The 25002-nt window shown below is 40.5% G+C and overlaps 1 protein-coding gene across 4 annotated transcripts in view; it reads right to left on the reverse strand.

The window, feature by feature from the left end:
* CACNB3 (calcium voltage-gated channel auxiliary subunit beta 3) overlaps positions 1 to 25002 on the reverse strand; it is a 184394-nt gene that overhangs the window by 115305 nt on the left and 44087 nt on the right. For 2 of the 4 annotated variants that reach the window (XR_012688642.1, XM_075199644.1), the window contains exon 1: positions 11191 to 11443. The exons of the other annotated variants lie outside the window; for them this stretch is intronic. Coding sequence is in view for 1 of the 2 variants with exons in the window: in XM_075199644.1 (XP_075055745.1) it covers positions 11191 to 11235 (45 nt within the window). In the remaining variant the exon portion in view is untranslated. Of the gene's footprint in view, positions 1 to 11190; positions 11444 to 25002 lie in introns of those variants that run through there. 4 annotated transcript variants of the gene reach the window in all.

Consider the following 25002-nt stretch of genomic DNA (forward strand, 5'->3'; position numbering starts at 1 on the left):
CTAACTTGTCACTGCCCATGAGATGTTAGCAGGACTCATATGAAGACAGATTCTTTTGCTTTGCTATGTTCAAGTTATTTAAGCGAGACATCAAACTGTATTATGAAAACCTCTGTACGGGACTGTAATATTGCTGTTGAGAGGTGTTACAGCACTGGCTAAAGGTAGAGCTTATTCCAGCCAAATCTGCTGTATTTAAAGTTATCTGCAAGCTGACTGGGACATAGAGAGAAATCATTTATCACAAGAGTTTATCTATAGTGTATCAGAAGTTTGATTCAGTTGTGAAGCTGCTTAAAATGGTGGCTGATGAGAGAATTGCAAGCTACTTAACCCCACAGTTGCTGGAAGACAGCTGCTTATTCCATTAGACGGATTGCTAAGTGGACACTGTCCTTTACACTGGAAATCATTTATTATGCAAAATTGATGTTTACGGAGCTCATGAGTGACACATGCGTCAAGTTGACTACTGATTTCACCTTGTACAAGTAAATAAGCTTCATATGTCAGCTGAAACTTCACTTAAACCTGTGGATTATAATTTATAATTTCTGTTTATCATAAAGTGAACTAGAAAGCATCTAATCTGAACCAACTGTATTACTGTGTCATGGGCACTAGGAGTTCTGCCCAGGATACACCAGTTGACTATGCTTACCGGGGCGGAGTTTGCACAGCGGTCCTCTGGCAGCAGGGTGAATAGTAGAACGTATATAACAGCAGATGGAGAGAGGATGCCAATGGAATTGATGATAGTCAGTGACTTGCAGCTATACTGGCAGATGAGTCAGCGACTTGCAGCTATACTGGTAGATGAGTCAGCGACTTGCAGCTATAGTGGAAGGCAGGTTTCAACCACGGAGAGCAGGGTGGACGTAAGCAGGTGAAGGAAGGTAATGGGAGAGTCAGTGGTCTGCGGATAGCAAGTTGTACCACTGCTGTGATGGGAAGACTTGTCCAAGTGCAGGTAGGTAGTGGGGAAGTCAGTGGTCTGCGTTCAGCAAGTTGTACCACCGCTGTGTAGGGAAGACTTGTCCAGGTGCAGGTAGGTAGAGGAGGTGTCAGTGGTCTGCAGACAGCAAGTTGTACCACTGCAAGGAGGTGAGGACTTGTCCAGGTGAGGATAAGTGGAGGAATGAATAGAGTCAATAATTGTATGAATACAATGAGAGCACAGAGGAACTTACTCCAAACAGATATGCAGCGTTATAGCTAATAGTCTATGGCGGTATGTATACCGCTGTTGAGTAGAGAGGCTTGTACAAAGCGGATATGCAGCGTATCAGCTAATAGTCTATAGCGGGTATGGATACCGCTGCTGAGTAGAGAAGTTTGTCCTAAGCGGATATGCAAGGTAACAGTTGATAGTCAATAACAAGTAAGCATACCACTGATGAGTAGAGAAGCTTGTCCACGAGGATATGCAGGCACAGCAGGAGCGCTGAACGGCTGAAGCGGGTATGGGAACCGCAGGTGAGCAGAGCAGGTAATCCAACAGACAGCTGAGGACACGAGCAGGATACAAGAGTCAGTAGCGGGAATGGGATCCACCGATGAGTAGAGCAGATAATCAGCAGGAAGCGGAAGACACGAGCAGGACACAGGAGTCAGTAGCGGGTATGGGATCCACCGATGAGTAGAGCAGATAATCAGCAGGAAACTGAAGACACGAGCAGGACACAGGAGACACCTTAAAAGACTCACAGGGAATGAGACTCAAGATCAGGCAACGATGTAATGAGCACAGGTGCCTTAAATAGGGAGAGGTGCCTGATCCACCAATTAGATTAAAAGCAAAGGTCGTAAGAGTTCTTGGATGCTGCGCATGCGCAGTCCATCAAGATGGCGGACGGCCGCAGCTCAGGACAGGTGCCGGCAGGAAGGCTAGAGAACCACGCACCAGTGCAGAGGCACTCACGGTCCGGTGAGTGACATACTTCTTGTTGCATCTCTACTGATTTTTGTGTGACAAGTATGATATGTATATTTGCATTAAAAGTATTGTGATTGATTGGTCTATATTTTTTGCTGCCGCAGCTTTTAGTATAATGGTCTAATTAACTATCTATCCAGTGAAATCCATTTCACTGATGGACAGTGCCGAAGTTTTTAATGGGATATATTTATTCAGTGACCTATGTGTTCTGGCGATTTAGGTTTGCATATTGTTGAACCAAGATTTCTAAAATGTTATTTATTTTGTGACATGTTGAATAACATTGGATGTTGATGGTATAGTGCTATTACTTTTTTACACTACCTCTATTTATCTGCTGCTGTGGTAAAGCTTTATGACGCAAGCAAAGAGAATAAACCCATGAGTTTATGCAGTTTTAGCCCTGTGTTCTTTGTTTTATTTCAACACTACTGGGGAGACCTTTGCCTCTCTATCATACCACCAGGCCTGTAGAATCCTTCCTTACACTACTTTTGGGGTGCCAACCATCTGCCCTGTTACACCTACTCTCTTAGAATGTCCGGATGACTCCTGGAATATTGGGAGACCTCCATGACTCCTAAGACGGTAAGCAAACCTCCCGGATTCTCTCTGCTGGCTTGCGTATGTACATGAACCGAGTCTAGCACAGCTGCACTAGCCAGTATGAACTACAAGAAAATGGAAGCTGCTCTCCAGCACACATGGTTATTCCTCAAGACAATTGGCTACGGAGATGGTTCTGCACACAACATATATGAGAAAAAATATGATTTAAATCTTTATTGTGTACCAGATATTTCCTTTGCTTACACTGAGTTATTTACCAGAAAAAGGTGCGCCACAAGAAAATGGCTACTGATGTCACAAAATAGATATAAAAGAAAGTGGTGTGTGTCTATGTTTATGTGCGTCATAGTCGCCTACTCTCTTTAAATATCTGAGAGAGTCCCGGAAAGTTTGGGAGGCTTCCCAGGAGGGTAGGCTAACCTCCCGGAATCCCCATGTGCCTCTCAAATTGCTGCCTTGTACTTTACATTTTTCATTTAAATAATTTAGTAGAAGTCCAAAATGTATTTGTTAAAGTTTAGTAGAGAAATTTTTGATGTTAAAGAATTAAGGCCTATACGATAAAACCCTTATCACAGCAATAGGGCTGTTCTTGGCTTTGCTTTATTTAATAACCCCATTATCACAAGCGATCAGACACCCACTCTTCTGCATGGGAGACCATAATATTTAGCAAGCAGTACAGCAGCAATTTCACTGCTTAGCTGCTTAGTGATCACTGGCGTTGCCATAACTTTTACAGTAAAAAATAAAAATATATTTCCCTACTACAGTGTACAGCGTCCGGCAGCATGTCAGCCATACACGAACCCCCTCTGGCGGCATGCTGCCCACAGTACTATAGATTCCACATGGTGGTGCTAGACGCACCACTGGGTGGAGCTAAATATGCCCATGGGCAGAGCAGGACATGCCCCTTCAATTATGTAACACTCTATGCAACCTCTCATTTCTGTTTGAAATACTGCAGCCTAAGGTGCTTTGTTATGAATGCGCATAACATAACTGATACGCAGACCAATGAGTTTGGATGTTCGCAAATTAGCATAAAACAATGGAGCTATTAACACCATAGCTAATTAGTCACATTTTGCTCTTATCTATATATCATAGATAATTTTTTTCAGAAATGCTTACTTGCACATATTATACCTGTCATGTGTCTCCAGCAAGCATAATAATATAAAATTGATGGCACTGCATTTTATCTATTGTTTTACAAAGAAGCTTAGACATTATTTAAGCTGTCTTATAAGTAGGGTAGGCAGCAATATATATAGAAAATCCAGTCACTGGGGGTCCAGACTATAAAAGGAGAACACATGTGACACTACTGTATAAATCACTTACAGCACCTCATCTACTGAGCTGTCACCATAAAATATGACTGTTACAATAATAGGGAGAGGAGTGTATGACATTAAAGAAAAATACACAAGGGAAGCATTCTCCAGAGAAAGTGATGCGCTGGAACAAGGAAGCGGCTGTGTTCTTTGGATGTAAGGTGGGGCAGAATACCAGGCATCGGAATACACATACAGTTACAGAAATATTCTTCACAGTAAATTGTAGAATCATTAATCAACTATTGCACCCTCTTCAAAATGAAAACAGTGAGTTATCTGAATTAGAATGCTGTCTTGTCTGCAGTGCTTATCATCAGGGGCGCCATGAACATACCTGCATACCTCACAATGGTCCCGATTTGTGGACCGCAAAAGGGGCTGGACTTAAAATGAAAGTGGGTGGAATTTTGACCAAATGTGTTCATTTGTGGGCAGAGGTTGGGCTGAATTGGGATGGTGCTTATTTTGTCCCACTTTCTAACTGTTGGAAGGTATGTGTGAGGGGGGTTGGGGAGCAGGAACAAAGTACTGGGGTCCAGACATGCCCAGGGGCCCAGGACTGGCTGTGTATTGGGAGGAGCAACTAACCTGGTGTAGACACGCCCCTTACGGTGGCTATTGAAGGGGCTCCAAGAAGTTGCTGTACCAGGGGCCCGAAATCCCTCCTGGTGTTTACTATGCACTTTCCACAAGGTAACATGGGTGTGGTCTCCAAGACTTCTTTAGGGCCCTCTGTAATTCTGAGAACATTGTAGCTCATATCATATCTTAAGTTTAACAACAATTATATGTGTGGCAGGCTGTATTTACCTAATTGGAGTCTGTAGGCACAAAACATTTCGTGCCCTTAGTGCTGACCCATCATTAACATATATATAATATTAATGCTACCTTGTACAATTCACCTCCAACACAAATAAAACATGTTCCTCAGTGAAACCTCTGCAGTGAAACCTCCCCACCTGGTTGATTTATCATTTCGTCTGGGTCCGTGCAAAATGTGCACAGCAGGAAGCCCCAGGAGATTTTGAATTTTTGCCCTGCATTGGAGCCACCAAGAATAACTTTTTGTTTCTTTTATCCTACCAAAATAAATTGTAAAATATCTTCTGGGACATACTTTTAATAATACAATTATTTTTTAAATCCACTCTTCCTAGCTTTCATTGAATGAAAATATTATTCTGTGAAATCTAACGTTTACAGGGATACCAATATGTGTATAATTATTGGAGGTTAAGTCTATGTATGTGGGTCATAATAAAGTGCATATCAAAAGGTGTATGTGTATTCTACCTTTTTTTTTAAAATCTTTTTCACATTGTTTTTTAATTAAAGATCACGTCACCAGGGTTTTCTGCTGACCCTGAATTGCGAAGCATGGGGCACAACAATCTCAATAAATTATTATTATTATTATTATTATTATTATTATTATTATTAAGCTTTGTTTATAAAGTGGCATACAGAACAATACACAAAAATACCAGGACTTCAAAGCTCCACACATAGCTTACACATTGAAGAAAGAGCAGAAGAATAGGTAGAGAGCCAGCAGGGAAGAGGGACCTGCTCATGAGAGCTTACATCTAAAGGGAGGGCAAACAGACAGGAGGCACAATGAGGAGCCTGGAGGGGATCAATCGCAAGAGAAGAATGAATGCAGAAGGAGCCTCCCAGCACACTGGACTTGGAAGTCACTGAGTTTGTATTTCTTTGCTGAGTACAAACAAAAAAAATGTAGCCATATACATGAGCAGAGGAAAACTTGCCTTTCAGTACAGTCCACCCCATCCCCTAAGCAGAGACCTACTGCGCCATGCAAACAACCAATGTATAATACAGTCCAGTTGTCCAGTATGTATTACAGCCATCATTGCTGAAAATATAATACAATACATTGACGAGCACATAACAATTTTGCCAGCGAAAGTGCCTCCACATTGTTAGCAGACTGTATCACCACACTATCTCAACATCCAATACCCCACATTAAGTCAGCAACCAGTGCCCTCTGCATTACGCCAGCTGTCAGTGAACCCCTATATTATGTCAGATAGTGCGCAAGAGGTGATAACACCCAATTAGCCGCATTAGGCCATCTTTCTAGGATCCATAAAATATCATTAGCAGCCAGTGCCACACAAATACCTGGGAAGCCATGTGTCAGCAGCCACGTGTCAAATTACTTAAAATGTTTTAACATATTCTCCAATTATCCTATTTTTTTTTTTATTAAAGCACAACTAGAGCAAAAATACAAGTCGGCTTATATACTATAGCTATTGGTAACATTCACAGATATATGTAAACGCTTCAGGAGCTTATTAGATGTGCAGATAGTTACGATAATAATCCAATATAAGAACACAGCAAGTTGCCTATGTCTTTGATGGCTGATAACACAACAGCAGAGTAAATACAATGTAAAATATGCAATGCTCTGTAAAGCTATGACAAAATGTTTAGTTTATAAAAACAATGTTACCAAAAAATGATAAATTCATGTTTGTCATGCTTTTTTTACTATCTCTACAAGAGTGTTAAGCTGGGTACACACCTATGCAGTCCTACTTCAGATATAATTTATGTAACAATTTCACCAACGACTGAAAGTCCCGATGAGCATGCCGATTCATGTGTACACACCTACATTATTTACCTTCAGATATATGATCTACATCTCATAACCATCTGCTGAAAAGATCATGATTCTATACAAACTCTACAAATACAATACAACATGATCGTGGGAGCATAAACACTCTTGCAATATCTGAACAAGCAGTCGTGAATCGTGTGATCTGCACGATAATTGCATAGATATGTACCCAGCTATACAGCCTTCACATCTCATTGGATGATATCACATGCTACATTCGGTCCAACAGCAATTCCCTGGCTACGTAGGTGTTATAGACAGCACAATCAACTCATTAGTAAATGAATGCATTCATAATTACTAACTTAAATATTACAGATACTTTAATACAAAAATAAACTATTGATTTTGCAGCACAATGAAAAGTAACAAGTAATAAGCCTTTGAAAATAAATGGGGATGTGGGAATCCAACAATGATAACAGCTACAGCTTTACAATTAGGTGTCATTAAGTGACAATGAATTTATTCAACAATACAACAGTAAAAATTGAGATTTCTGTGCAAAACTGGGTCTGCACAAAACATGAAATGACAGCCTAGGGAAGTCTGAATCCAGGCTGAGATTTGCTATGCAGCAGACAGAAGCTGGAAGTGGACCACTCTTTTACAAATTAGCTTCTGCATCAAATTCTCCTATTAAGTTAAAGTATAAACTATTTATGCCAAACTTATATTCAGAAAAATACCTCTACATATCTGCATTTTTCCTGTATGAAATAAGGGCGCCAAATGCTGATACACCATGTGGTGAGATATATCAGAACATTTGTCATTTCACTCTTAGGATACAACATTGTGTTCACCATTTGTAGCAAATGAAAATAATTCAATGATGTCAGCAATGATCACTGATAGAAGCAGCCACACTGACATGACACAGGATGCACTGAAGTTTCCTCATACATGGCAACTTTCAAAACTTCTCCCCCCGGGAAGTTATGTGACAGGGTGTAAGAGGGGGCGTGGTGCCCACTATAAAATGCCGAAATTCATGGCATTGAATAGCGGGGCTTAATGACACAATTAAGACCCACCGCCACCATTCAATCCGGGTTTGCCTCCCGGACTCCCCGAAATTTTGAAGCCTCCAGGGAATTCCGGGAGTGTAGGCAAGTATGATTTCCTACATCAGTCACAAGTGGTGTTGTACAGGAGACATATGGGTCAGGGTTTCGTGCGTAGCAGAGCACCTCCCTCACTGCGATCTATATATGAAAAAAAACAACTTTTTTCATATATAGTTAAATGCACATAAACCATGTTGAGATGTGCTGTGATATCAACAAAGGAATGGCCTTTAATGGTGTAAGTGTTGACTCTCTTCATTGTTAAATGTCATACATAGCAAGTAGAATTAAATTCTCAGTACCATATTCTGCTGTCAACATGTCAAGTGCTAAAAGGGTTAGAACAACATCTGTGTAACAGCGTGAAGGGAGAAGCATCTCAGGACAGTATATATTTCTCAGTTTAAGAGCTTTGCAGGCCCCTGTATTGTCATCTTATATGGGAACTACCATAAATGATAATACCTAAATATTTTATACTAAAAATAAAACTGATTAAGCTCTCCAACAGATTAAAACAATTGAATAGATTTGATTATAATTTTAGTGTAATTATTCCTGGGGCAATCAAAGGATTTTCATTGTATGGGAGATTCCAATGTAACTCTTACTCAAATAAATGCACCACCATTCAATTGTTAGACAGAGAGGATATACTGAGCCAAACACCAACATAACACATTACAGAGACCTCTACCAGAGTAAATTGAAAAATAATTATATTGTCTAAAGTGGGACTATTGTGACACACACCTATTGCAATGGGCATAATCAGGGGAGCTGAGGGAAGGGGGAGAGCAAGCACAAAGAAATGGGGTCCAGGCCAGCCAGTGGGGCCCTTTCGGCAGTTGTGAAACAGGCCCCAAGAAATTGCCATACCGGGCCTGAAATTCCTCTGTGGTCCTGACTATAATGTGCACTGATCAATTACCAGTAGTAACCAAAAATAATATGGTGATCTACAATAACGCATAGTTATAACAAAAACAGGAACATTTTGGCATTTTTATGTGCTGCGTGTTTACATGTACAGCAGGGAAAATGTAGTAAATGTCTTTGGAAAAGCACACAATAGGAGTCAGCCAGCCACAGGTCTGACACAGGTCTCGCTGCCACTCTGCGAGATTGGAAGTCTTGTTGATTCAGGAGGAATTACAAGGAGATTTCCCCTGCAAGGGGGGAGTGGGGCAGGCAGAAGGTGAGAGACTTTAGAAGCCCATCGTAGGCGGGTTAAGGTAAAGGAAGGGTGAAGAGGAAGGGGGGGGTATCATGTCCGGGGCTACAGTGACATAAAATTAGAACACGTGTCGATAACCCACCTTGCACAACCAATAAAGAGTTAGGAAGGGTTGAAATGTTGAATATTTACTAAATTGTACCAATTGTCTGCATAGTACTAAGTTATGTAACGTTTATAATCTTTAAAAAAAAACAAAACAGTAAAATGAGATACATTGATGATGATAATAAAAATGGTTTTATGTTTGTCACCGGGACAGGGGCTGAGGTGGCTGGTTGGATGTGCATGGCATACGTGACCTTTGGTATGGTTAGTGGACATGGTTTAAACCATTGGCCTTTGATGGCCCTTGGTTGCCCAAGACACCCTACCCTTTAAGGTTATGATGGATAACTAAATAAAAGGCTGTGGCCATATTCTCTGCACTGCTTGGTGTGGTATCAGTAATTATGTGTGCCAATATGATTAATCTCCAGGACAGAGGGGCAGATCGCTTCTCGGTCTAAGTTCAAGGAGGATATCCCCCATCAGAGTTAGTGACATAAAATTTCCACATCATACTCTTCATCAATATACATATGATATGCAACACGCAACACATAAAGCAGCAATACAAATATTTACCTTCAACACAAATATCTGGGGATCATTTACAAATGTGGAAAAAAATGAGTACACAGAGGATCTGCTTCTTCTGATTTTTACTGTCCCTATTTTTCAGAAATGACACCTGTTTTACAGATTCAGAGAGTCAAACTTAATGAGATGCCATTTCCTCTGTCTAGGAGCATTTTGTAGCAATACATAAGTGCATTATAATGCACAAATAAAGCAATGTATTTAAAAACTCAAAATGTTAAACAGAGACTTGAAATAAAGGCTGTTATATAATGAGCAGTATTTTTGGAGAAATAAAGAAAAACATCAAATTAATAAATGGAGTGAGACAAATACGAGATAGCAGACAATACTTTGTGCCATTTTTACTCTTGTAGACTTGCACCTCAACCATGGAACACAAATTTGCTAAAGTGTTGGCTGAATTTATGCAGTAAGTGGTAAAATAGGCACAATTGTGTCTACACAATGTTTCCATATCTGTAATTGGCCCCCATGTGTGTACTAAATAAAGAAATAAAGAATTGTACAGATCCACAAAACCAACAGTTTGCGCAAGTGGTATTGCTGCAGCTGTGCTGATGTTTTTTAACTTGTCATCCCATGCAGTATTTACTGGCTAAAGGGCATCCTGACACCTGTATTCGTTCTTTAAACATACAGTAGTTATATAGAAAAAGTGCATGGACAGTATAACAATTCCACGACAATGTGCAGTCACAGAAAGGGATGGAAAGCATTCTAGTGATGTGGGTACATGTATAGGCAGGATGGCACATGTGATAAGCATTCCACTGGGGTCTAGATATAAGAGGGGGCAATCAGCTCACTTGCATATGGCGTCACTGTATTGACTATGCTATAATTATAAAAGCTCTGTTTCTCGGTCACCCCTAAGCCATCCCAAGCCATTACATGTAGCTTTGTCACAACACTTAGAGCTGGAGGGAGTGTCCAGAGGCAATTTTCAAACATTCATATAGTACATTATTTACGTTATATCTATCTGCAAGGATGCAAATTTAGATTTTCAGACTATGTAGCAGCAACAACTTTCCCAAACTGTAGTTTAACTGGGAAACCATTAATTCATTAATTCTAACTAACTTAGCAAACCTGTACAGTTTTCTCTTTATAAATATATTGTATTACCTCCCAACAATACATGCCCACCATATATATATATATATATATATATATATATATATATATATATATATAAATATATATATATATACATATATATATATATATATATATATATATATATATATATACATACATATATATTATAATGTATACAGTAATATACACTTTTAATGCCTGCCCACATCTGTTAAATAGACCTCTGCAGTCTAGAAGCCTATGTAACAGGCAATTATAATTATATATATATATATATATATATATATATATATATATATATATATATATATATATATATATATATATATATAGTGTGTGTGCAGTGAGAAAAGTAGCATTCAATTACTTATTTTTAAACTAGCTTGTTCTTCTTTTATCAGAAGTGTTAAGCTGTGTATGTGTGTGTTTTATTTGCTGAATCTCACTATTAACTATCTCAGCAGCCAGTAAGGAAAAAATAATGGCCAATTTAGCAATGTAGCTGAGGAAAAATCGTTCGAGCAGACAGAGATCATTTAGAAATATGGTTATATCTTATATATAGATATAATTAGAACCTGACAGATTTTTTAAGTATTCTCAAAAACTCTCACACTTACCACCTCTGAGTCTTCAAATCCATGGATATACAGGTCGTCGTACATAAGGACTCCAGAATGTGGAAACAGGGAAAGAAAATGTGGACTTAAATCCGAGGAGGAGATAGTATATGGCCAATTATAAGGGGGTTTCTGATAAGCGAGGATGAGAGCAGAGAGAAGTGGGTGCTGACAGAACTGACTCGTTTGGTCCCACCCTAGATGTTGGAATAAGGAAGCCCCAGGCTGGTTCTCTTTGCCTAACAATCAGGCAAGGGAACAATAGCACCCACCCACCATCCCTTCCCCGTCACACACACGGAGGGATGGCTCCTCCGATTGGCAGAAGCACATCCCTGGAGCATGAGGCTACAGCTGGGAGGCTGATGCAGGCAGGAGTTAAGCACCTGCCCACGATGCTGCTGGAGCCACTGAAACACACACACAATTGTAAATACAGACAAGCAGGAAACTGCGATCAGCTTCTTCACAAGTAGCAGAGGATATAGACATACAACACTAGCCCTGTATATATATAACCGTAACTGCCCGATCATATGACATATGTTTTGTTCTTTAATACTGTTATGAATAGCTGCTAACAGCGTTTAATATGAAACAAAACGAAAATACTCTCGAAACTGACAGCTGGGAATTTTACACTGAATTACTCAGTTCTACCATTCCAGGTTTGCTGAATTTATTATTCTGACATCCATTTATTGTGCTGACATCCAAGCAAAGGCAACAGTCTTGTACACCTAGTTCAGACTCTATCAATTGTTGCTGGTTTCAGTTGCACTTCAAAATGTATTTTAGCCACAGTCAATAATTATTTCGATTGGCCGAACTGTGCAGAAGTAGGAATAGCCTAGTATTTGTACAGGTAAGAAAGTCAAATCCCTGGTACTGCATATTGTAATGATGATCCTACAAATTCATGCAGTCATAAATTAAGTATCTGTATCTGACCTACTTAAGTGGGAATGTAAAACAGAGCAGTTCAATGTATGTACTGTACAAAGCATATATGTGAAAAGGTGACAGTTGTCAGAGACGTCCTCTTATTAGTTTACGCATTATTTCATTGTCAGTTTTAAAGGTCTATTTATTAATGGGAGAAAAGCTTTATCTCCAGTGAGCGGCTTCTCCCTATCTGTCAAGGGCTACCTCCTTCTGTCGCTCCCACTGGCGAGGAGTTTCGCCAGCTTCCTCTCGTGAAAGCTTAACAAGGATCGCAGCGGTACATGTACTGCTGCAATTCCGCAATAGCTATAATCATCATCCTCATAATTTATTTATATAGCGCTAACATATTCCATAGCGCTTTACAATTGGAGACAAACGGAGCAAACTAATAAACAAACTGGGTAAAACAGACAAAGAGGTGAGAAGGCCCTGCTCGCAAGCTTACAATCTATGGGAATCGAGATGGTGATATGTGGAGATATTATTAGAATTGTGTAATTTGTTTTAATAAATATTTTTTTCAAATAGAAATGGCAGCAAATATATATTTATATATTATAACATTTTAAACATGTAACAAATTGTTTATTTTTTAAAAAGCGGAACTGGAAACCCAGACTTGGGTATGTGTAAACCGGACTTTAAACGCTTTGCCAGCCAGACTAGCTGGCAAAGCGTTTAACAGTTCTCTCATCTCTGCCAGCTAGTATCGCTGGGCAACTGAATATCGCTTAGCAGCCCTGGTGATATTTTCTTGTTAAATCATGGCAATAGGAGGTCTTTTATCGCTGCAATAATCAGTAATATAAAACCTGCCCTATCTTCACTTGCAGGCATCATGCTGTGCAATTAGTGTTATTGACACATTGCAATATGCATTGTATGCATTACATTTTCTCCATAATGATGGAGAAAGGACTATTACAAGCAGGAGTGAAGTTCAGCACCAGGATATTTTGGAGCAGGGGTTTAATCAGTAAAATTACCTACAGTTCTTTTTTAAGGCCAATTACCCACAGGAGTCAAACCATACTTTTAATGGAGTTTTTTTAATGTTAGTAAAAGCATGTAAATGGATAGAGAAAATGAACCTATTGGTTCCAATAAATCCATAACCACTTGTGCTTGCGGTCAGGAGTGGTGGTGTCACTGGCATTTTCATAACACCAGTGGGTAACCAGCCTTAGAGTGGAAACTGACTGGAGTTACGGTTGGCATCCACTGTCGTTAGCAACAAGCACTGGAACCCTGATTTATTAGGCAAATGGAGGGGGTGCAGTGATGTTCTAGTGTAGATAAAAAGACGTTATGTAAAAATCCCTTTAAGGTTAATTAAACTAAGTTACTAATACTACTAGAAAATATTTTACTGTGCAAAAAGTAGAAATGCTGCAAAGTATCTAAACGGCAAAATAAGTCAAATAATTGTTATACTGCTGCTGAAACAGCTTTCTGCCTTTGGAACTCATTAATTTAAGATTGGGTCAACAGCACGGAGGGGCAAAACAAAGCAAGCACTTCAGTATAGTGGATTATGCAGTGGAAGAGCTCTGGAACAGCTCTTGGATAGGCTGATATGTTGGAGATGTTGTTATTTCAGCTATTTTCATAGCATACAGCACACTTGAACACAAAGGTCCATTGAATCATCAGAAAACACTTTAGACTGCTGTCTGAAGACTGCAACTCTATTCATCAGAATCTTGAAATGCAAAGCCCTGTGTCAAGTGGTCTGATACATTAAATTATTCAAACCTAATTGTCATAAGGTAGATAGATAAATATATAGATAGGATATGAGATAAATGTTAGATATATAGATAGATATAAGATAAATGATAGATAAGAGATTATTCTTAGATAGGTAGATAGATAGATAGATACTTTGACCTGCAAAGCAGTCCCCATAGATGTCTGTGGGGACTTCTATATTCCACAATTTAACAAGTTCTGAAAATCTGAACTTGTTCTCGTTTACTGTACGCCAGCTCAGGCTGGCGTACATTACGTATGTGTTATTTTTCAGCGCTGCTCCTAAGAGCAGATCTGAACAGCGCATGTGTAGAGGGATAATATGATCCCTCCCTCTCACATGCTGCATCGCCTCCTCAGATATGTTTGTGCACATGCCCAAGGTTTTCAGACGGCACATGCGCAAATGGACTTTCAAGCCTGCTGTGGATCACACAGGTCACTAGGAGAGAAGAGGCAGTGAAAAAGGTAAGTTCGCAAGGAACAGCTGTTTTTTGTGACTCCTGTTCCTAGTGAAGAATATTAATAAATACTTACGATATTTCATTCCTTATCTCTGCGAAAAGGATGAAATGGATCGAGTTCAAGATGTGTTTAATGATAAATATGCTCCATAGACAGGTATATAGATTATTATTATTAATAATTTTTATTTATATATACATTAGCAAGGTTTAATTTTTCAAAGTTTTGCATCTTTGATTCACAGGCAGGGGCAACCCCTTCCAGATGCCATACTCACTTTTCAGAGTTAGTGACTACAAGAGGGTTGAGCTGACTCAGGCCTCTATAGCATGAAATAAGTAGACCACCTATTGCAGACATAGGGACACCTGGGTGGCTTTTGCATGGGCAAAGGGGCTATGGTCTCCAGGAATGCCCCAATGTATATATCATCTTGGGTAGATGGTATGATTTGGAACCATACCATCTACCCACTTTTAAGCTCATGAACCTCAACACCAACTGCCTAACTTACGCTTCTGCTTATGTGTGAAGAATTGGGCATAGGACATAGGAACACTGCCTCCATAAACACATCTGTGCAGTATCCAGCAGCGGCCGAACAGCGGAGGAACGACACACTTGGACCGGGCTTCTCGGGCAACAATCCAGATATGAGGTTGAGTTATCACGATTTCCCCCATTCTGAAATTTACCAGCCATCACTGCCTATATCCGTATGTATAAAAAGTATTCCCACATGAACTTTAACCGGGCCCTCTACATCTACTCATTTACTAGTATATTAAGTGGACAACATTTGGAGCCCACCAGACTTTGTGAGAACTTGTCACTGTTACAAACTTTAGCAATCCAGGTGTCCTGCACGTTTCTTGGATGCAAGGGGCCAAAGTGTTCAATTAGGACAACAACAGCTCTACATTTTTTCTATTAGGATTATTCTGATTTTGAACATTACCATCCGTCACGCCTGAGGATCTGTCCATACCCAGACTGGGTTGTGTCTCTGGAGTTAGGCTGGTGACTACGTACACAAAGCTGGGTTGCCTAATTATGTTCCTTTGCATGTAGGTGAAAGGACAGGAACAGGTGGTGATAAACTAGCAGAGAAGACCAAACAGGAACTGAATTTCTGAACCCAGAATGGAACCAAAATGATGGAACCGGAAGGCTGGATGACGGAACTGGAATGGAGGTGGAATGCTGGAACCAGACTGGAGCCAAAATGCAGACTGCACTGTCTGAACTGGAACAACAGAAAGGATTGCAGACTGCTGGGACCCAGGTTGGCATTTGAAATAACAACATTGCACTGGCAATAGGTAAGTAAGGGCTCAAGAAAGTCCTTTTATAGTAGTTGATGATTACTTGTTGGAGACTGCGGTTAGCTGGGCAGAAGCAGCACTCCGAGTTGCTGAGAAAGCTCTGGTGACCATATCCAAGATGGCGACTCCCTGGAACTGGTTTTGGAGGGAAATCTGAAGCGGAGGGTGCTATCCCCTGATTGGCTGGGAGGATTCATGTGACCAATTCCAAGATGGAAGCGCCCATACCCTGTTTCTCCAAGGATCTCTGGAGTGGAGACAGATTGGGCAGCATGAAAAAGAGATTTCAAACCAGCAGAGCCTGAGGACCGCAGGAAAGAAAGCAGAGAGGTAAGTAACAGGACCTGAGAGCCTGATGTGTGACACCTTCATTATTTACTGGTGCTTATTAAGCCTAGCTTATTGGACTGAGATTTTACTGCTGGTTCTTGCTTTGTGTGTGTTTTCAGTTCACTAAGACTAGTGTATACTGGTTATTTGTTTATTTTTAAGAAATTGATTATTGACCATTTGCAATTGTAATACTGCTTTCTTTTTTCTCACACACACTATTGCAATATTGTATCAATAAAATACCATTACGTCTACCACTAATCCACCCACATAACATACTTTCCCCATTGCGCATGGGAACTTGTGTGTTTTTGTGCTTATAACTGGGGATTGGGACCACTCCCCCTCCATTGTATTCCCATTGGCAGCATACTGATTAACATCTAGCATAGGGAAGCGTAGATTCCCAAAAAGATTTGCTCAATTTGCAGTAGCATTATTCTGGGCAACGTTAATGAAAGCATCCTTTGGGGCTATGAAGATAAGTTAATTGGTGAGCAACAATAAAAAAAAGATGGGCCAGAGCTGGATGATATCAGGCTGACTGGAGGGGACTTAGTATTTGTTATCAGGAGGTCAAGACTTGATCAGTTGGGCAAGAGGAAATGGGTCAAGCTGAGGAAGCTGTAGGAATCTTCCATATACCCAGAATATGGATTTAACAAGGGTCACAATTCACAAACATTTTGAAAGCTAGTTTGGGTGCTGCAAGGACAGAAACAATACATTTGAATACCCATTCATTGGCACAGTCATTGAGTAGGCATGAGTGGGTTTAGATTGTGCAGTCATTAAAAATATAGGGAGATGGAAGTCCAACAGCTACTGGTTACTTATACTGCCAAAGCCGAGTGGAGTTGGCACGATGCCAGCTGTGTATAACAATAAGATCTACATCTATGCAGGTGCTGTCTGGCTAATCCGACATTACCATCACTGTCCAGTCCCCGGATCTCTGGCCAGTCCCTTCTCCGTGTATTACCTACTGTACCTGTGTGCTGCCGTGTGACCATAAACTTGTACTATGCTGAGTGTAAGTCCTGGGGGCATCCGAGTATCTGTGAGCATAACCAGTCTCTACGGGAAAGGCAGCTGCTATAGGTAAAGACCTCTTCTCCCAGTTCTACAAGTTAATGCCGCACTGGTGGCCATAACACTATTAAGTTGACTTTGGAAGAATGGCGACATCTTCTTGAGGGCACAGTACATCTAGTGACAACAGTACACTGACCACAAGAACCTTAGCTATTTACGCTCTGGACAGACTAACTAATGAAACTGCTTAATTCCCAGAGTGTGACAGGATCGCGGCTAACATCGCTGACCGGCTTCACACTTCCGGGTGTGTGACGTCACGCGTCACACACCCGGAAGTGACGCGTGAATCTAACGGGTGACGTCACACACCCGGAAGTGTGAAGCCGGTCAGCGGGGTTAGCCGCGATCGAGTCACACTCTGTGAATTAAGCAGTTTCTTTAGTTAGTTTGGCAAACTATGAGACGCTCAATTTGGTCTGGCCCCAGTGTATAATTATTATTGAGGGATGTTTGGAATACGAGTTCTCAGTTCACTTATCACCACTAGCTAGAACATCATTACCAGTATGGTCATAGGTGGGAGCATTTAGTGCCTAAAGCTGGGGAAATATCTGATGACAACAGACAAGCTTTAGAGGAATTTCACTGTGATACTTGTACTATTAACCCCTTTCTCACATGCACTGCATTAACATTTAATAGGATGTGAGGGTATTATGTTATGCTATATATACATAAATTAGGTCATTAGCTAACACTATTGGGACTATACTTATAGATCTTAAGCTCCCAAGAATACCTTTGTCTCATACTTTGTACTTCAGTGGTATTAGAAACTTGAACCTCAATAGCGTATCTCATTATCAGAACTGCTGTTATTTCAACCCAGAGTGGACACATACTGTTAATTATATGTGAGAATGGACACAGTGTATCAATGAACGTATGGATTAATATTAAATTCCAATAAATTGGGTTACTTAGAATTCCATGATACAGTGTCTATACCAATGGGCATCTTTCCCATTTAATAATAAGTGTCACATTCATGTGATTACCGGCTTCCCGGAAGGGTATTTTTAATTATCTTCATCACTTATCTTTAATTTCTCATCACTCTTTATTTTAATATTCGCCGATCTCAGTGATACCTGGTTTATCCTATTTTAAAGATGATCCTTAATAAATTTTGTTTTTATATTTTCTAATGGACTGGAGTGCCTCAGTCAACAACCTTTCTTAGGTGACTTGTTTCACCACTCTCTGTCTTGATATCATTTTTGTTTGAGAGAGCACCCCCTCATATTGAATTACCTATATAATTATAAATAAATTTAAGGTATAAAGGATGAGGAAGTCCTAACCCTAGAGCGAGATGGATTTGTTCTTTTTCCTATTTACGCTCTGCTCAGTGCCTGAACTCTAGCCAGGCCCGTTGGTCATTTTTTTAATCCTGGTTCGATTTTACCCTTACCTTTCGTCCCGGTGTCAGTAACTCTCGGGCTGATGCTCTCTCTCTCACTCTTTACATGGATCGGATCTCCTAACAATTCAGGAACCACAACCCATTATCCTGATTTTGTACTGCACTGCCCACTTTTGACCCGCATTGCCTGACCACTCTTCACCTACTACTTCGCTGGTAGCTGTTCTGGAGAACTGCGACCTGCACATCCCTTGCAGCTAAATCCAAACTCCCTTGGGGGGTCCCTGGCAAAGACCAAGAGCATGTTAGATTCCACGCCCCTAGATTCAGCAGCGCTGATCCCAGCAAGTAGGCATCATCCTATTGCTCATGTATCACAAGTACAACTAGAAGCAAATGATAATAATATTACCAATACAATATTTATACACAAATGATAACATTTATGCATTACAAAACTACTACCATTACTAAGATGTCAGCTGCCCGGATTCAGGAAAATATAAAAAAGAGAACCCAACGATTGCTCTGGAAGAAGCACAGGAGCAATGCAATAGACCTTCTATCAACTGTATGGACGGTCTATTAGGAGTACGTACATTTTCTGCTGATCATGTACACAAGTTGCAACAAAATAAACCATCTAGTAGATTTAACTATTCTTACCTTCTAATCAATGTGTATTCTAGCATCTATGCAGGCAATTTGTGTCTCCTTTCTGAGGCCTTAGAATTCAGGTGCGAGCCCAACAAAATCTGGATCCCTGTAAGGATCAGGATCTGTCCTGATTTGAGGGGACAGTCCTGCTGTCCCATGAGTCGGCATGTTTGTAGGGAAGTCTTGAGGTATGTCCCCTCTCACCATGCATCTGGCGTGTGCGGAAACTCAAAGGTGTTTTTAGAGGAGGGGAGTTGGGAGCGGGCTAGTGCTTAGGAAGCCCCCAATGTGATGTGGCCATGACCCTTTTCTATCCTATTTATGCTACTAACCGTCTTGTGACAAAGACATCAAATCGGTAGAATAGTATTGCTCACATCATTGCATTTATGAATACAGTCCAAACAATTTTTTTAAACATCAAGAGGGTAATCAATCAATTATCAATCTGTCGATTTTGTTCAGTAGCTAAAATCGCCCAAAAATTGCCAAAAAACTAGTTGATATTTCATCCAGCAAACTCTCCAATCTATTAAAAATTTGTTTATTTTCAATTCAAGCGAATTTGTGCAGTTTTACTTTGGGTGAATTGGGCACAGATTTTTCTCATTCATTTGAATAGGCAATGCACTTCAATGGGAGCTGATGGCAAAGCAATGTAAATACCACCATTGTCTCATTATCTCCCACCTTCACTACTGCAATCTCCTCCTATCTGGCATTCCTTTCAGCCATCTCTTCCCACTTCAATTCATTCTAAATGCTGCAGCAAAACAGAGCTTCCTCTCTCACCTCTTCACATCCACCATATAACTCTGCAAATTTCCACATTGGCTCCCAATATCCACCATAATCCAATTCAAATTACTCAAACAATCAAGCATAATGGTAGTGTCATACAGACGCTTTAAGCACCAGTGTTTCCGCTTCCATCTCCGCAATATAGCTCAGATTAGACCCTTCCTCTCCATTGAGGTCACCAAAACTCTCATCCACTTTCTGATCATCTCCTGCCTTGATAAATACAATCTCCTCCTTACTGGCCTCCAAGCACCCATCTTTCTCCTCTTCAATCCATACTCAATGCTGTAGCCCAAATAATCTTCCTCTCTCGACGATCTTCTTCTGAATACCCTCTCTGTCAAGCTCTACACTGGCTCCCCCTCTGCTCTGTTACAGAATTCTCTTCAAACTCCTCACCCTCACCAATAAAGCCCTCATAAACTCCACTGCTCCTGACCTCTCCAACCTCATCTCCAGTCATACTCCTTCTCGCCTTCTGCACTCATCCAATGACTACCACCTCACCTCCCATCTGGCCACCACATCTCTCTCCTGCATTCAATATTTCTCCCATGCTGCCCCCCTTCTCTAGAACGATCTCCATCATTCTATGGATCACCAGAGTCTTTTCCACGCCTCAACACTTCACTCCTGCCCCTGCCTCTCGTCTTCCCTCTTGCCTTTCTCTTTCCAGTTAGTGGCGCCCACACTGCTGGGCACAGGGTCTGCCTCCTTTTATTCACTCCCCACCTCCCTTCATCACTTTGGCATTGTCTCTCTGTTGTGGAACTCACTTTTATCTCTTTGCCTTGTGCACCTGTTCTCAGCAGAGTTTGTATTTATTGCACTATGGTTTTGTATTGTCCTGTATTCCGCATTCTGTTTTGTCCCATGCTCTGTACGGCTCTGTGGAACCTTTGTGGCGCCTCATAAATAGAAGATAATAATAATAATAATAAAAATAATAAAAATAATATTTCTTTCCATCTAGAACAGCGCTAATGTTCATAGCACTTAAATCATACATGCTGACTTTTTATGCCCCCCTTCTGGCAGATCCCATGGAGATAGTGTTACAATACGATTTGCATCATCACTATGCAATTCGCATCAGCATGCAGAGGGAGGCTTTGCCATGATGGCGCAATTCGCAGCAAATTGTGTCATCACAGCCTCACCCTACTCACTTTGCAAGAAGAACGGGTGGGATCTGGGAGGATGGCCTACTCAACCAATAGTGTGGGAGAACTTCCCAAACTTCTGGACAAGTATGACTTAAATCGCTCCATGCTGACATACTAGCAATGCTCCATTTCCTGAGCATAAGCACTCTGTGTGACAGGGCATGAGCGGTTTCCATTCACTTCAGTGTGTCGGCACAGAACGATTTGATCTCTATGAACACTAGCATTTTTTTGCTGGAAAAGTACTGCCATTCAAAGCGGCTGTGTAGCAACACGCTAAGACAAAAATGTCCATGTGTCCTTATTTTCACATTGGAATTCTTTGGCAGTATAAACCATTAAGGACTTAATGAAAATAAATGTACGTTTTCCAGTGTACACTGAAATTAGTATAAAAATGTTTCTAGTGCTTTGCATAAAGTATGAAAATGGCAAGATTTCAATTTAAATATAGTCCCATCTAGTGAGTAGTACAGAGAGTAGTAAGAAGTAAAACTCTAATCTCAGAGGTAATTTAAAGCTCTGTCCCTGATCAACATCTCGGAATGCAGCATAATGTGCATAATTATTAGCCATATTTTGTGAGATAAGTACAGACTCCTAATATACCCAAGTGTACTTTTACGCTCCTGCACTGATATATCTCCAGTTCTATAAACGTTAGTATTTTACATACTGCATGAAAATCAGCTAGCAAGCCAACATATTAAAATGTAATAAACATGTAAATTACAATTAATAAACAGACACATAAATGAACACGTTGTGCAGATTTATGTCCTGTATGCTCCAGCTACTGTAAGACATAAGCAGGAAAGTTACAGGTTAATCAGCACGTCCTTATTTAAAATTCTCAGTACTACATCTCCATCTAGAGGGCATCAATGGCAAAATCAACACATTCTAAGGCATTCAGCACTGCTCTGTATTATCTCTGTAGGTATGTACAGTATATTCCCAGGAACTCATTGATTCAATTTCACAAGGAAGAATTAAAAATGTCTATTTATCATAATCATCATCATCTAAAAAAAAAAATTCTCGTAAAAAAAAAAACCACACAATACAAACTAGTCTCATCTACTGAACAATGAAAGTGACAGAACTTTATTAACAATATTCTTATTTTATGTGTATTAAATTCTTTATTTGAGAAATTGTTGAGTAAATACCCTTCATAAAATAAATAATACAAGTTCAGTATAACAAACAGAAATGTACAGTTCTTGGAGACAAAGTATGACCATAGAAATGGTGTGCAGTATAATATTTGATAAGCCACACGGGGGCGATCACAAGACACACATTACTATTGTGGAGAACCTTTAATAGCAAAATCTCTTATGGCAAGTATCTATGTGTGCACTAATCACATTGTGAGATCACAGCACCAGTAGACTAATCCGTAAATGGATGGCTGTAGGTGAGAATGAATCATAAAATTTTATCATTGATTATCATGCTCTATGATCTGTGTCCGCTGTGCTCACTCTGTACTGAACATGGCAGGGAAAGAGTCAGGAGGGTGACACGTCAACCTTTAAAAGGACCAGAAAAGCTCAAAGGTTAAATATAAATAAGTGTTCCTGTTTTTCCACTCTGATTGCCATAAAACTTTCTCTTTTACAACTCATATCTGCCCATCTCGTTCTGCATCAACAATCATTCTGAATTTCTTGGAAACTATTAAAAGTAACTGATAAAAAAAATGTGCCCTCCCATTATAGCCCTTTTTTTTATTTCAGCAAATAAAACTATTAATTCCCACCTGATTTTTGAGATCTGATAAAGGTCCAACAATTGGCGCGTAGAACACTAAAGTAAACTTAATTCGCCACCTGAAGAAAATTTCCTCCTTCATACATTCATTCAGGTGTGGAACTTTTATCTACTTTATACAAAAAAAACAAAATGATCAGATATTTTCTTGTGTTGCCGATATATATTACTTACAGCCATACATCATTCTGTCAAAGCACCCACCCACTAGCACACAGAGGGCCTGATTCATTAAGGAAAGTTAAGCAAAAAACTGAGTAAGTTTTCTTACTCAAGTTTTCTGGACAAAACCATGTTGCAAAGCAAGGGGTGCAAATTAGTTTATTATTTTGCACATAAGGAAAATACTGTCTGTTTTTATGTAGCACAAAAATACTTGATAACTTGTACATTGAAATTTAAAGCTGATCTAGGACATGCCCTACCCCAAATATAAATCTGCCTCAATCTGGGCCTGCCGATCGCTTGGTCGGGTGCCAGTTTACTTACCTTAGGGGTCCCACGCTAGTGGTCTCCGCCGTGGAGACATCGCTGCTCCGTCGGTCCGGTGCCATCTTCTGATCAGGCTGCGCATGTGCAGTTCATCCTTTTCTCTGCTTCCATTCATTCCTATAGGCTGCTACCCTCTATTGGTTGGATTATTTAAGACACTTCTTTTTTTCAATCAGGTGTCAGTTCTTGAAGTCTCTCCTTGTGTGTGGACATGTTCTGGCTTTCTGTTCTATTTTACTGGTACTGCTATACTGTTCTGGACATTATAGGACCTCCGCTGCATACCGTGGTATTCCCCTGATCCTACTCAGTGCTGCCAACATACCTGGACTCAAGGATACCCTCAGCTGCAGTTCGGTATATAATCTTCTACATTCGTTATTCTGTTCTGAACATTGTCTGGACTTCAGCTGCCTTACGTGGTACTCCGTCTGATCCAGTTGCTGTGCTTCCCAGTATATCTGGACCTAGGTATACACCTGGCCGCAGATCCGAATATTCTGCTATACCTGTTAAACTGTCCTGAACATTCTCTTGAGTTCCGTTGCTACCTTCAGTGATCCTACTATTCGCCTCCCAGTTGTGGAATACTCCTCTAGTATTTCCTCTTCTACCTTGTACCTACCTGTGCAACTGCCCAGGGGCCCCACGTGCATAGGGGTCCCATAGCCAGGGCTCTGAAGTGGTTCAGAAAAAAGAAAAACAATTACCCCTTTGTGGTCACACGGCGGCCATCCGGCTCCCTCCTTCTTCCCTGCTGCTCTCGCACTGAATGTTGGGCGTGACATCACTACGCCCCCGACATTTTCAGTGAGGAGCGCACGGAGAGGAGCCACAACGTGACGGACAAGCAAACAAGGAACAAAGGAAACAGAAAAGAAAAAAGAAGAGAAGAAGGTGATAGAAAGGTAAGTGAAGGGGGACACATAGGAGAATAATGGAGGGCACAGTATCTGATACAGGGGCAGGGGGAGAACAGAAGAATTATGAAGGGGGCAAATAGGAGAAGAATGGAGGGCACAGTATCTGATACAGGGGCAAGGGGAGGACAGAAGAATGATGAAGGGGGCAAATAGGAGAATAATGGAGGGCACAGTATCTGATACAGGGGCAAGGGGAGGACAGAAGAATGATGAAGGGGGACACATAGGAAAATAATGGAGGGCACAGTATCTGATACAGGGGCTGGGGCAGACCAGAAGCAGGACGAAGGGGGACAAACATGAGCATAATAGAGGGCACAGTGTCTGATACAGGGGGAGACCAGAAGCAGGATGAAGGGGGGCAAACAAAAACAAACATTTATGTGGATTAATCTCTGTAGTCCAGCATGTTTTGTTGTTTTTTTTAACATTTTTATTTATGAGATTGACAACAAAAAGAAGTAAGCACATTAGATACATTTAGCACCATAAGACAAATAAAACAAAACAAAAAACATACAGAATTATTACGGATTCTGGAGCACATTTTCTTTTTTCCTTCTTTTTTTTTTTTAATTGATGGCATTTAAGGAACAGGTAAGTGCATGTATAGGCACGAGGACGCAGGCCAGCACCTCTCCTCCCCTTTTAAGACCAACTATTCAGAAGACAGATTGTCGATCGGCGGGTCTCTGGCACACATACGT

This window comes from Mixophyes fleayi, chromosome 2 (assembly GCF_038048845.1).
Source record: "Mixophyes fleayi isolate aMixFle1 chromosome 2, aMixFle1.hap1, whole genome shotgun sequence".
NCBI classification, from domain to species: Eukaryota; Metazoa; Chordata; class Amphibia; order Anura; family Limnodynastidae; genus Mixophyes; species Mixophyes fleayi.